General features: G+C 48.4%; 1 protein-coding gene across 1 annotated transcript; it reads left to right on the forward strand.

The window, feature by feature from the left end:
• The first annotated feature begins 3,415 nt into the window (after nucleotides 1-3,415).
• Nucleotides 3,416-12,925, forward strand: ARHGDIB (Rho GDP dissociation inhibitor beta). Its single transcript, XM_061472325.1, has 6 exons — nucleotides 3,416-3,562; nucleotides 7,013-7,201; nucleotides 7,792-7,875; nucleotides 9,248-9,324; nucleotides 11,165-11,228; nucleotides 12,135-12,925. Exons 2-6 carry the CDS (start codon nucleotides 7,024-7,026, stop codon nucleotides 12,332-12,334), a joined length of 603 nt encoding a protein of 200 aa, XP_061328309.1. The 5' UTR covers nucleotides 3,416-3,562; nucleotides 7,013-7,023; the 3' UTR covers nucleotides 12,335-12,925.
• The last annotated feature ends 145 nt before the right edge of the window (nucleotides 12,926-13,070 follow it).

A 13,070-nucleotide genomic window follows, 5' to 3' on the forward strand; every position in this document is an offset into this window, starting at 1 on the left:
CCAGCGTACCACTAGTCTTCCTGGAGACTGCAAAAAGCTTGAGGAACAGTGACAGGATTCAGCAGTGTTACCAAAGTTAGTAACACTATGTACTGAGTTCAGTGCAAATTCAAATGGGGAGCTCCAAACCACTTTACAAGAGCAGTACTAAAAAAATATAACACTATTGGGCCTCTTACAATTACAAAAACGGATTCCCTGCCTGGACTGAAATCTCTTTTTATTTTTCCCCTCAGAACTTCCAGCCTGGGAAATTTCAGCTCCAAATCAGACAATTTTGGAAACTAAGAGTAGATGAAAGTAAAGGATTCTAATAGGTGAGGATTTCCTGAATTAGTCACTCCTGAAGGCCATAAAATAGCTCCTTTCCTGAAATGCAACCACCTTTTCTGCAGAAGATGGAGGTGACATTTAGCAGCACGCAGCAACAATGTACCACCAGTCTAAAAAATTCAAACCCAGAAACGCTGGACAGCTTATGGGAGCAATCCAAACTCAAACAGAAAAAAAAAAAAAAATGACATGCCTAATTTTTTTTAAATCTTAAAATTTTTAAGAAAGCTCATGATTTGTTGGGTCTAATAAAGTGCTATAGAAAGTGTATGACTGTTGAGAATAAAGGCTGCATAGTTTAAGAATATATATTTAAAAATTTGCATAAGCTTTTGGCTATTTACTTGAAAGAAGTTTAGACACTTAACAGTTGATACATATTAATATGGTCAATTAATTGTACAACCAACTGTGATCAGTTAGGTCAAAGTAAATAAGTCCTAATCATAATATTTTAAGTAGAAAATGTTTTTTTTTTTTCCAACTAAGAACATATTTGAAATATTACAGTTTCATTTACAATAAAGTTGGTACGCTCTAGCTGTTGTCCTTGCCTCCTTCTGCTACAGACAGAAGAATTGGCTGGGGCTGGACAATGTTTGCCACGAGATGATCTTCATTGCATGGCATCAGTTTCTCAGAGATTAAATACTCAGTGGCAGGGATTTGCTTTCAGTAATATTCTTCTCCAACATGGTTCAAAACCTGCCTTTCTTCCAGCAGATCAGTGATGTGGTTCCCCAGCAGGATGTTGGATATTCTGACCCAAAGGATGTTGCCTGGCTTCTAAGCTCTCATCTGCTTGACATGGTGCATACCCAATGTATGCAGCTCCTTCTCACCCCTCTTACAAATAGGAAGATGAAGTACAGAGCAATGACATGATTTGTCCAGGATTACATACCAGCTAATTTCTAATCTAGGAGTAAAATCTGTTTCTCCTGTGTGATCAGCAGATGTACTGATACAGGCTGAGTGTATGTACTCTATGGTGGCACACAGCTATACATCCCTATACCTTCATGCATATTTGTGGATATACTGGTCATGATGTATGCTCACACACATTTAGAAATAGTATGCAAATAGCTACACAAAGGCACAGGCAGTCTGGTATTTATAGAATCATATAATCAACCAGGTTGGAAAAGACCTGTGAGATCATCAAGCTCAACTCTTCCCCCAGCACTGCCAAGGGCACCACCAAACCATGTCACTGAGGGCCTCATCTACACAGTTTGTGAACACTTCCAGAGATGGTGATTCCACCACTGCCCTGGGCAGCCTGTTCCAATGCCTGACTGTCCTTTGGGGAATAAATTGTTCCTAATATCTAGTCTAACTGAAAAAAAAAAAAAAAAAAAAAGAGACAAAGCTAAACCCAACCACCCCCCAGCAAAACTGATTAAAACTGATTGTAATGATGCTGGAGTTACGACTGCCTTGCTCTCTCTGTACACAGCCACTAAAACCAAGGGAATTTCAAGCCAAGCCATAACTGAACCGTAACCTTAACCCACACACCCTCCTAAAGGGTATTATGGTTTCCCAGTACAAATTGGGAAATCTACTGAAATCAGAGTGTTAGTACAGACAGCACAGGAAACAAGAAGTTGATGTACCAGACACAGAGGCTGTTTAACAAGACCATTTCTTCAAAGCTCCCCATAGTTTACACATCCAGCTTTTCACACCTTTTTCAGGCCAGGGCTATTCACATGAACATTTTGAGCCACCATAATGTGGCACTGTCATTGGTAGAATTTGCTCTGGCCTTTCCCCATCCCTATCCCATACAGCCCCTTCCCTTGTGTTGGCACAAGGGTTTAGCCGCATTGGGCCACTTGAATAAGAACCGGGAAACCGATCTGGGTTTAAAATTATATATTTAGGCATTTGTTTACATATTCATGTGAGGCACATTTTAAACTCAGCTCCGTGCTGTGTTCAGATCAGCTCTCTTGTGCTGGCCCATGGGCAGGGTTAGCGTAGGAGTGAAACAGAGCAGCAGAGAATAAAATAATTTCTCATGGTGGTGAAGCTAATTCATGGAAGCTTAAAATGTTTCTGAGGCTACAGCCCCTCCTAAATGGAAATTCATTGCCAGACAGACATACGTTCTCTTGGTCCCTTGAAAAACATGAGGTCAGAATCAAAGTGCCACCTATAGCCTAAATGAAAGCAATTGTAGGTTGAGAATATCAGTCGCTGTCCTCCGAGATCTCCTTGGTCGTTTAGGAGAGCCCTTTTACTCAGTTGTTTGCAGCTTAAAAAGTTTGCGTGGGATACATGTTTTTTAATAGACATGTGGCTCCAGGGCAGTGAATTTAAGCCCACTGATAATAGATTTGCTTTGCTTATTTTGCTTCTGGAAATGCATAAATAGCAGTCTATCAGTCGTTGCAGATCCATATTTGCTGTTTGCAAACCAATGATCTAATTCGTTGTGCATTGGGGATTGTGTGTGTGTGAAGGATTTTTCTGACAGAAGATATTTCTCAAGGAAGTGGTGTAAAATCTTTTTGATAATTTCTGATCATTTCTAATCTGGGGAAGGAGAGCCTGTATTTCCTGAGGTAGCTGCTCTATGAAACTGCTTGTGTGAAAATGGCTGAGAGTTGGGAACAATTAGCTGATTAATTGCAGCAGGTAGCATATGTTAACCAGGAAAAAATGAGGTTCATCAGTAATGAACCCCAATTGCACCCCTCCGTATCCCTTCACCTATGCAAGAATACACTCAACGTGATTCTCCGCTTTTTTTAATCGGTATAAATCAGGGCCAGCTTTTGAAATCGACCGCAATTACACCAGAAAGTAAACAAAATAAAAGCCAGGACTGCAAAACAAAGACACCCCCCCCCCCCCCCCCCCTTTCCCAGGCACAAGGATCCCGGAACATTCCCGCGTCTCTAGCCGGGCTCAGCTCCGTAAACAAAGTCCTGCGCACCTCTGCGCAAAAGGAACGCAGCGGGCGCGCAGACAAAGCGGGGCCGGCGAACGCTGGTGAGCGCTGCAGCATGCGGGACTGTGCAGGGCTTCCTCTGCGAGTGGGCTCTGGCGGTGGCTGCGGCTGCCCTTTTTTTTTTTTTTTTTTTTTTCCCATTCGTGTGAGCGTTATTTTTTTTTTTTTTTCTCCTCTCTTCACCAACTTCCTTCCTGCTCCAACTGCCAAAGCTCAAAGCTGAGCGCTGAGTGGAGGACCTTGGTCGCAGGCGCCGCTGAGCCGGTGAGTACGAACCCCGGCGGAGAGAGTCCGGGGAGAAGCCGGGTAGGGGGACAGGAGAGGGCTCACCCCCGGCTCCATGTCCCCGGAGGGGGCTCAACTTTGCGCCTTTGTTCCCGGCTGCTGGCTCCGTTGCCCAGCCTTGCCGGGGCAGACGGGCAGGGCCCCCACTACATCCGAGGGGGAAGTTGGGCTCCACGCTGTGGTGGGTTGGAGGGGCAGGGGAAGGAGAGGCAGTCCCCGGGGTGGTGGGAGGGCCCCCGTGGGGTGTCGGTGGGTGTACCTCAGTGGGATGGTACCCGGCGGTCTCCGAGCTCCCTTTCTGCTCTCGCCCCCCCCCCCGGGGGTGGGAGGGGGAGTCATGGCCGAGGGTGCTGGAGGGGTCGTTGTGTTTTGCCCCTGTTGTGGAAAATTACTTCCTCCCTGCTAAACCCACTTCCTGGAGATAAGCCCTCGATCATAGTGTGTTTTGGGGGAGTGATGCACAGAGGGAGGGCAAATAAAATGCTGTCCCTGGGTCACAGCTCTTTGCACCCATGGAGGCATGTGGGGGCTGAGGAGGTGCCCACCATCTGCCCCATCTGCTGCAACCCAATTCGTACTGCAGTTGTGAGGGCAGTCACTTCCCTGCACAGGCAGAGCCCAGCCAAGAGATGCTCGCACCACTCAGCAGGGCATGATTCCTCCTTCATCTCCTGCAACCATCTCCCTCTCTGGCAAGGACCTCTAACGCTACCCTTGCCCCTCTCCCCACTGCTTTGTGGGTGCTGCCAGGCCTCAGAAGCACAGGTGGTGCATGACTGTCAGTTGGGGCTGCAGGAACGCAAGAAAAATGTAGTGGTGCAAGGCACAAATCGTCCAGATTTCTCCTTGTGTGGAGCATTTATAGGGTTAATTTTCTCATTTGTACTGTGGCTTGTGGCCTGAAGGGGGGTCTCCATCTTAGCCCAGCCCTTGGCTTGGGCAGTGGCACAGGATCCTAGAGACCCCAGTAATTGGGTACCACACTCACTTTGGGGAAGTGCTGGTGCCAAAGCCCAGTAGCGTGTCTCAGCTTGTAGAGCTGGAGCGCGTAGAGTCAGGGGCAGCTGAGGTGTGAGCTTTCCTCTTTCCTGCCTGAGAGTTTGGCAGGAAGGCAGGGTCAGGTCCACAGCCTGGGTAGAAATGCCAGAATGGGCTCTCATCAGTGCCCATAAGATTCATGTGAGCCAGGGGTTGTTCAGTGAGCCACCCACATGGGCTATCAGGGAATGTCTATATGGCTTACGTGATGCAAAGGGAAGATCTGAGGGATGGAGAGCAACCAGCTGGTGCAACCCTGACTGCTTTTTCTCTGAGTGTGGCCATTGCTCTCTCTGGTGTTAAATCACCCTCGCTCCCCTCCCGGAGGACAGGGGCAGACAGGCAGTTCTGCGCTGTGGTTGTAGTGGTGGCAGATGCAGCCTGGTATCATGAGAGAACTCAGGAGAGAGAAAATTATTGGGGGTGCAGCTGGAGCCCAAGTGAAAGGCAAGACCTGGTGCTGGCTGCTGCAGCTCATTACATCCCTTTCCTGTGCTGCATGTGGGACGACACTGAGAGGATCGCGAGGCTTTGTAAAGGGACTAATGCTGGGGCTGCAGAGCAATGGGGCATGAGCAGTTGTTGCTGTCCTGAGGGAACTTCTGGTTTCCCTCCTCATGAGGACAAGCTCAAGGGCCTTCCCTATGGTGTGTAAGTCCTTCACACTTCTAAGGCTGGGCATGAACTCAGCCACAGTTATTCCGCTGCTGGGACGTGTTTTCTTCCCTGTTCATGTGAGCTGGGATTCCCATTTATTTCCCAGCTGCCTGCTCTGCACTAATTCCTGACTCACTACAAAATTGCCAATAGTCTTGTGATGGCCATTAGCATTCTCGACTGTGACACCACTCTTCTTATTCTTCTGCTGCTTGGTCCTTCTCTGTCCTGTTGTAACATGTCAATATATCCCTCCCTGTTTGTGGGGTTTTTGTTTTGTTTTGTTTGGGGGATTTTTTCATCATTTTTTCCCCACTGGAATTGCACTTGGAAGTCTGGATATTACTCATTGCTGCTTGATTCCACTTGCTGATTCATCCTGAACTGTTGCGTGTATAGCTTTTTTTTTTGCATTCCCTTTCTAGTTTAATGAATGAGAGAACTATCCCACTAGCTCCCAGTTTAGCTTAAGGGAGCAGGGGTGAATATTAAGGCCAGCTGCAGAGAAGGATAAAGGGCTTGCTGGGGAAACTGCAAATAATCAGGCAAATGGGGAATTTTTAGTTGAGACAGTCTTGAAAAAGGGGTTAAAACAAGGATAAGTGGAAGTGAACTGAATGAACTGTGTAGCTTGACCAAATTCTTTTGCTGCCAAATAGCAAGGAATGGCTTGGCCATTTGTGACAACTGCTGCTGCACTAGAGCACTGCTGTTTTCCGCCTTTCTCTGAAGAATGGGAAAGTGTCTGGAACCATGCACCTGGCTCCACAAGGCAGGCAGCTGACTAAGGGGGACCTGGCGCAGCACTGCTCACCTCTCCTGCCTGTCTCCTGTTCTGCCATTCCATGCCCTGGCTGCTCATCAGTTGATCTCTCCCCACTCTGGCTCCCATTTGGGATGCCACCCAAGCAGCTTTGCTGCATGCCTGCATTCAGCAGTGCGTGTCCTGGCTGTGCTGGCTGCGAGCTCCAGCCATCCTGCCTCTCTTTTCGGAGAAACCCTGCTGATGCAGCACAGGTACACATGGCTGCTCTGCAGCTGGGCTGGATGCAGTCACTATCATGCTTCCTTCCTCAGCGGGAAGGAGACAAGATTGGGTTCCTGAAGTGAGCTGTTCCTGGAGCAAGCACTGGGAACACCAGCAGATAAGACTGTAGTGGATGTATTTCCTTGAGGGCTACTTGCTAATATAAGGGAGCTGCTGCCAGGTATTTGAGCTTTCTATGAAACGTGGCTTTTAGCCTATTGTGAAAGGGTAAATGAAACCCCTGCCCTTGGATTTATTCATGTCTCTCTGTGCCCCAGTGCGTGGTAGTGGCTCTTTGTGTGAGATAGCTGGCGAGCACTGAAGCCTTACACGGTGGCTTGTAATTGCAGGGCTGCCGGCCACAACTGTGCTGCAGAGTGGCTGTAAATCACTCTGCTTTCAGCCTCCGCTCTTGCACCTCCTCCCCAGGAGGGAAGAATGGTGTAGGTCTGTAGGTCTGCGTGTGCGCGTGGTGCCTGCAGGGAGAGGAGCGGGTGCAGAGGGGGATTGTGTTCGAGCCAGAATATCGGCTCGGCAGTGCCGGGATTGCGGCTGATCACCAGCGCCATTTGTCTTTAACGATCCCGCTCCGTGCTGGGTGTGTGCCTGCCTATCCAGGGGTCGAGCCGCGCTGCGCCCAGAGCAATTGCCCCTGGGGATTGCCTTCCAAACCAATCTCATTGACTGCCCCCTCCTCTGTTACCCAGACCAAGTGACCATGACTGAGAAGACCCAAGAACCTCATGTGGAGGAGGATGATGATGAGCTGGATGGGAAACTCAACTACAAACCTCCTCCCCAGAAGACACTGCAGGAGCTGCAAGAGTTGGACAAGGATGATGAAAGCCTTGCTAAATACAAGAAGTCCCTCCTGGGAGATGGACCTGTGGTAGTAGGTAGGCTGGGGCATTCTGATAAGAAGGGACTGGGGAGATGCATCACAACAGTGTGCTGTGGGGATGGTGCAAAGTGGCCTTAAGGAAGAGGGAGCTTGTTTGACCAGGCACATGAGCTGCTTCTGTTGGAGGACTGGTGATGGACAGGTGGAAAGATGCATGTCAAAGGAACAGGGAAGATGCTCTGACCGTTAGGTGTAAGATTACTAGGGCGTGCTGACATCAGAAAGAGACTTGTGGTGGGAGGTCTGTGGGCCTTGGAGGACCCTTGAAGGGTTAAAAACCCCTGAGGGGACCAGTATATGCTGAAAGAGAGACTTGCTGCTCAGAATGATCTTATGGGGGGATTGCCTTGCAGTGGAAAGACCTCCTCTAGGTATTGGGATGGAGGCTGGAGGGATCCATGTTGGCAGACTGGGGTAGATGCATGGTCCTGTTGTACTAACAGTCTGTTGTTACTAGGTGTTCCGTGAAGTGCAGTTTCTGTGTTTCTTCAGTGTTCAGAGACAGTGTTCAGTCTCCCCCCTCCTACCCCCTTTAATATTGCAAGCTAACAGCTTCCCCCAAGCTAACAGCTTTCCTTCCTGCAGACCCAACAGCTCCCAATGTGGTGGTCACTCGCCTCACCCTGGTATGTGACTCTGCTCCAGGACCAATCACCATGGACCTTACAGGTAGGTACAGACTGCCACTGTGCACAAAGGGGGAAAAGCAAAGGCCCTGGCATGCTTCACAGTGAAAGGCAGCTTGTCTTTGGGATGCTACAGTGGATTTTAGAGGAACTCTAAGGCCATCTTAGCCTTGTTTCTTATGTGTATGAAAAAGGAGATGTACAGAGAAAATTGTTGAGGGTCTTTTTCTCTGGCTAGACTAATCTAGGAGCTCCTGAGTGTATCCTGCATTCTCTTCTTCCTTCCTTTCAATGAGACCTCACGAGTACATGGGATGTGCATGCATTTGGGTAACCGACTGTTTTGAAACTTCAGAATCAAGCAATGCTGCAGTTCCGGCTCCTGAGGACATGGGGAGAGAACCAGGCTTCACCTTATATGGGCTTTTCTGTAGAGAGAGGAAGCTGGGTCCAGAGGAGCAGAGAGGCTTCCTGTTCAACCAAAAACACTCAGAACCCTGCAGGGTCCAGGCAGCCTCACAAGCTGGGCAGCAGCTGTAAAACATGCTCAGTCACCCAAGCCAGGGCTGGGCATGGGTGAAGCATGCACATGCTTCTGCCGATTCCCATCAGTGGGTCTGTGCGTAAACATCTTTGTGTATATGTGCCCAGACCTGTGTTTGTTTAGGCATTATCTTCATAGATGTGGACACAGACACATAGAATAGAATAATCTAGAGTTTCACTTCCAAAGACAGCCCTGACCTCAACTACACAGCTAAGGCAGGTGTAACCTCAATATCCCACTGATTAGAGGGGCTGGGTTTGAGAGGCTCATGCTGGGTTTCAGGTGAACATTAAATAAAAATCCCAACATTCCATTCAGAATCCATTTTCTAGCTTGTTCATTCATTGGAATTAAATTAACATGCAGATTTTCCAGTTTCTTTTTCCAATTCACCAGAATCCTATTTCCCAAGTGTTTCTATGCAACTGGCATTTGGTTAACAAATGAGCCTTTGTCCCCCATAAGCGTATGATTCCCTTTTGATAGAAATAAGACATGCTGCTCTGAAGTTCAGCTGAGGTCCAAGATGGTCCTTGTTGATAGTCATGTCTCGGAATTATATGTACATAGTTTTTGCAGGTAGAACTTTTCCATTTCATGATTCTTCAGTTTTCATTGCATAAGACTGTGCCAGAGATTGCTACCTTGTGCACATTCATAGAGTCAATACATATGTACACCTAGGCGTTTCTGTGTATGTGCGCTCAACAGGGCAACTGCTTACACAGACCTCTGAGTACTCATTTTGCAAGTGTGCTGTGCTTGAAGGGACACTTGCTTTTGACACCAATCCCATCCCCATCCTCCTTGCGTGTGGTTTCTTCCCACTGTGACATGTCTAGCTAATGGCTTGATCCTCTCCTTACAGGTGATCTTGAAACACTCAAGAAAGAGACCTTCGTATTAAAGGAAGGAGTGGAATATAGAGTTAAGATCCACTTCAGAGTGAGTTGTTTTCCTTCCTGTTGCTTCTCATCACTTGCTGAGTCTGGTCAATGGCAGCCTACCAGATAAGTAGAGCCAGGCAGCGTGCCTGCTTAAAAGTTGGGCCTTTGTAAAGCTTCCATAGCTTCATGTGTCATTCTGCCCAACAAGGGATTGGGTATTTCCAGGGAATTGCTTGTGCTTGATTGCCCCTTGGAAGAAGTTGCTTTCTGTCCACTCACAGTGGTGAACAACAGGTGTTTTGGAAGCCAGATGGCTAGTTTTGGCTGAGTTTGGCTTTGCATTTTAGCCGCCAGAAAACCTTTACTTCACACAAAATGGAAATGGACAGGGAGGAGAAGAGAAAATTGCTTTCCATGAAGTACTGGTTCAGTTGGCGTTGCTGAGCATCGTGTATAGAATCATAGAATGGTTGGGGTTGGAAGGGACCTTAAAGCTCATCTGGTTCCAACCCCCTGCCATGGGCAGGGACACCTTCCACTAGTTGCTCCAAGTCCTGTCCAACCTGGCCTTGGACACTGCCAGGGATGGGGCAGCCACAGCTTCTCTGGGCAACCTCTGTCAGGGCTTCACCACCCTTCTAGTAAAGAATTTCTTCCTTATATCTTATCTAAACCTACCCTCTTTAAGATGAAAGCCATTTTCCCTCATCCTGTCACTATATGCCCATGTAGGAAGTCCCTCTCCAGATTTCTTGTAGCCCTCCTTTAGGAACTGGAAGGCTGAATACATAAAAAAGATTTAATACCATAGCATTTGGCTGAAGTTGCCTGAGTTCTTGTGGGTCACGATATATCCAAAGGGGCTCCTTTCTTCCCCTCTCCCGCTAACCAGTGTGTCAGCCATTTCTTCTGCTTCCAGCTGAAAATGAAACTTGGCCACACTCCAGCATGGCATCCAGTGCTGAAGTGGTCATCCCCAACAATGAAGTGGTCATCCCCAACAAATGTTTGCTGCAGACAAAGCTGAGCTTGGCAGAGAAGGCAAAAAGGGAAGGAAGATAGCTCTCCTGAAATGGACAAGGGAAAGTGTTAATGTGTTTCATTCTGTAGGAAAGATTTCCCTTCTTCTCTGAAGCTTGCTTTTTCAGAGATTAATTTGTGTCCAGAGACACCTCCAACTCTCCTTTGTGCTATGAAATATTTCCATCTGTATCTGAAGGCTGTTGACAGGAGATGCCTGGAGCCAGACAAGTTATTCTAACTCCCTCCCTCAGTCCTAAGGCTGGTAAGAGCTGGCACCATGTGAATTATCTCCTGGGATTTAAAAGGATCTGCCCATCTTGTTTCCAGATTGAGTAGTGCTGTGGGGAGCTGATGTATGCTGGAGGTGGACAGCAAGGGATACATTCAAGCTATCCATAGGAGGTCTGAGGAAAAGCTATGAAGAAAACTGTGCCCCTCTGTCTTTTGAGGAGAAACTTGCCAGCTCTCCACAGAGCTTAGAGAGTAGCTGGGAGTGTTCAGTTAACCTTGCCCCCCAGTTTGTGCTACATGGATAACCCTAGTCATACCTGTCTGGTTTTCAACACGGAAATTGTTAACCAGGAATTCCCTGCTTCGCTTTTCTTTGTCCTCATCAGCCCGTCTTGTGAAGCTGGCTGATGTGCTTCAGTCAGCTTCAAAGTCAGGCGAAAGGATGGAGAAGTGCAGGAAATGCACAGAGGATGCTGCAGGTCTCCAGGTGCCTATGGAGAAGTCCTCACAATGTGCCTTGTGCTGAACCTTTGAGAGCAGTGGTGTAGGAAGCCAAGATGGGTATGTCTCCAAGGAGAGGGAAAACCAGCAGCTATTAAATCAACCCCCCTCCCCTGACACTTCTTTCTGGTCACTTCTTGCAGGTAAACAGGGACATTGTGTCGGGACTGAAATACGTGCAGCACACCTACCGGACAGGGGTGAAGGGTAAGGGCTCTTTGCCTTGCACATCAGTGCTTCTACCTCTGTGTTCCCTCTGCTTAAAGAAGTGTGCCAGCATCTCTGGATGAGGACAGGGTCTCCCCTGGTCCCAAGGCCCACCCTGTGCCACCATGTAGGAGGCAAGGCTTCTCAGCAGAGTGCCTTAGCCTGCACCCTGAATCACCCAGGCCAACTGCTTCCTGTTCCTGTGCGAACTCAGTATGAGTGAGCTCTGGTATCTATATGCTACACCACCGTCTGCAGCAGCAGTCCTCAGAGACACTGGTTAGACAGTGCTTGCCACAGATTTCCTCTCTATACAGAGCTCTTCACCTCCACTCCTCCCTTTAGAGCGGCTCAGCATATGTGGAGCTTGTCACCCCCTGAAAGCTCTTCCAAATGCACTTGGTAAAATTCAGAACTGCTCTATGGAACTTCCTGCTGTGTGCAGAGCCCTGTGTTTGCCCCAAAAAGCACTCCTCTTTGTGCAGTGCTGCCCTGCCTGGGTGAGGCAGAGGAGAGCCCCATTTTGCATACACACATCCCCCATGTGCATTTCTGCATGCAGCCACCTCTAAGGCTCCAGCACACGCAAGTGGTGTCTTCTCACAAGAAAATAGAGTAGCAGGGGATCAAGAGAGATCTTGAGCCATACACTGGGTGTACCCACTCCCTTCCAGCAGAACATACATATGAGACAGTACTGACTGAGTTGCTTGTCCTTCTGCCCATCCGTTTATCTTTCCAGCTGTCCTTATGCTTCACTAACTTTTCCCACTGATTCTTTCCCCTTGCTGACATGGACTGTCCCTTTTTCTCCCCACTATCCCCTTTCTGTCTGTGATTTGTGCCCATGCTCCTTGATCATTCTCCACCTGTGGGACTCATACCCTGTGGATTATTTTCTCCTAGTGGACAAAGCCACATTCATGGTTGGCAGCTACGGGCCACGGCCAGAGGAGTACGAGTTCCTGACACCTATTGAGGAGGCTCCCAAGGGTATGCTGGCTCGAGGCACCTATCACAACAAATCCTTCTTCACGGATGATGACAAGCATGACCATCTCACCTGGGAGTGGAACCTGTCCATCAAGAAGGAATGGACAGAATGAGTTCACTCAGTTTGCCTTCCCCCTTCCCATCCCCTTGCCTCCTGCACCAGTCTCCAGGTGGGCCATGCCCACCACGCTGCTCCTTCCTGCCCCTGTGGCCAGCCACAACCCTGGCAGCCCTTCCCATGGGTGCTGGGGCTCTGTGCCAGCCTCGGTCAATGCACAGGCCTGCAGGCGGCCTTTGCTGCTGCTTCTGATACACTGAAAATAACCTGCCCTTTTTCACCACCACCCCATCATTACCCCTAATGGGTTAAATTGGAAAGCATCTCCCTCCCTTTCTCCCAGTACTTCCTCCTGCTGCCTCCGTCTCTCCTGTACCAACTCTGGTCCCGGAAGTGCCTTTTCTAGGAAACAAGATCACCTGGCAGGGTGGACTGGTCCCTGGAAAATCCCTATCTGAGTTATACTTGCCATGTGTTCTGACTCACCGTAAATGGTTACTTACCTTCCATGATGGTCTCCTGGTCTGTATCTGGTGCCCCACCCTGTTAAAATCCATCCTTGTGCAGGCAAAACCAGTCGGGGGAATGCAGCTAGATGCTGTAACAAGACTTCAGTGTCCCAAGAATAAAACCAGTATCTTTCTTCTTTTCTGTATAAGCGTCACATTCTTTTCTAGAGTGTGTTTTTCAGTTATGTATATGTGGAGAATGCATTATAGGAGGGCTTAAGAGCATGTTTCAGGAGGAAAATAGCCCGCCTCCTTCAAAACATGTCCCAGTGACTGCCCTGT

This window comes from Pezoporus flaviventris, unplaced genomic scaffold, assembly GCF_033815535.1.
Source record: "Pezoporus flaviventris isolate CSIRO_AGI_PZ_B2104156 unplaced genomic scaffold, CSIRO_AGI_Pfla_v1 ptg000070l, whole genome shotgun sequence".
Lineage (NCBI taxonomy): Eukaryota > Metazoa > Chordata > Aves > Psittaciformes > Psittacidae > Pezoporus > Pezoporus flaviventris.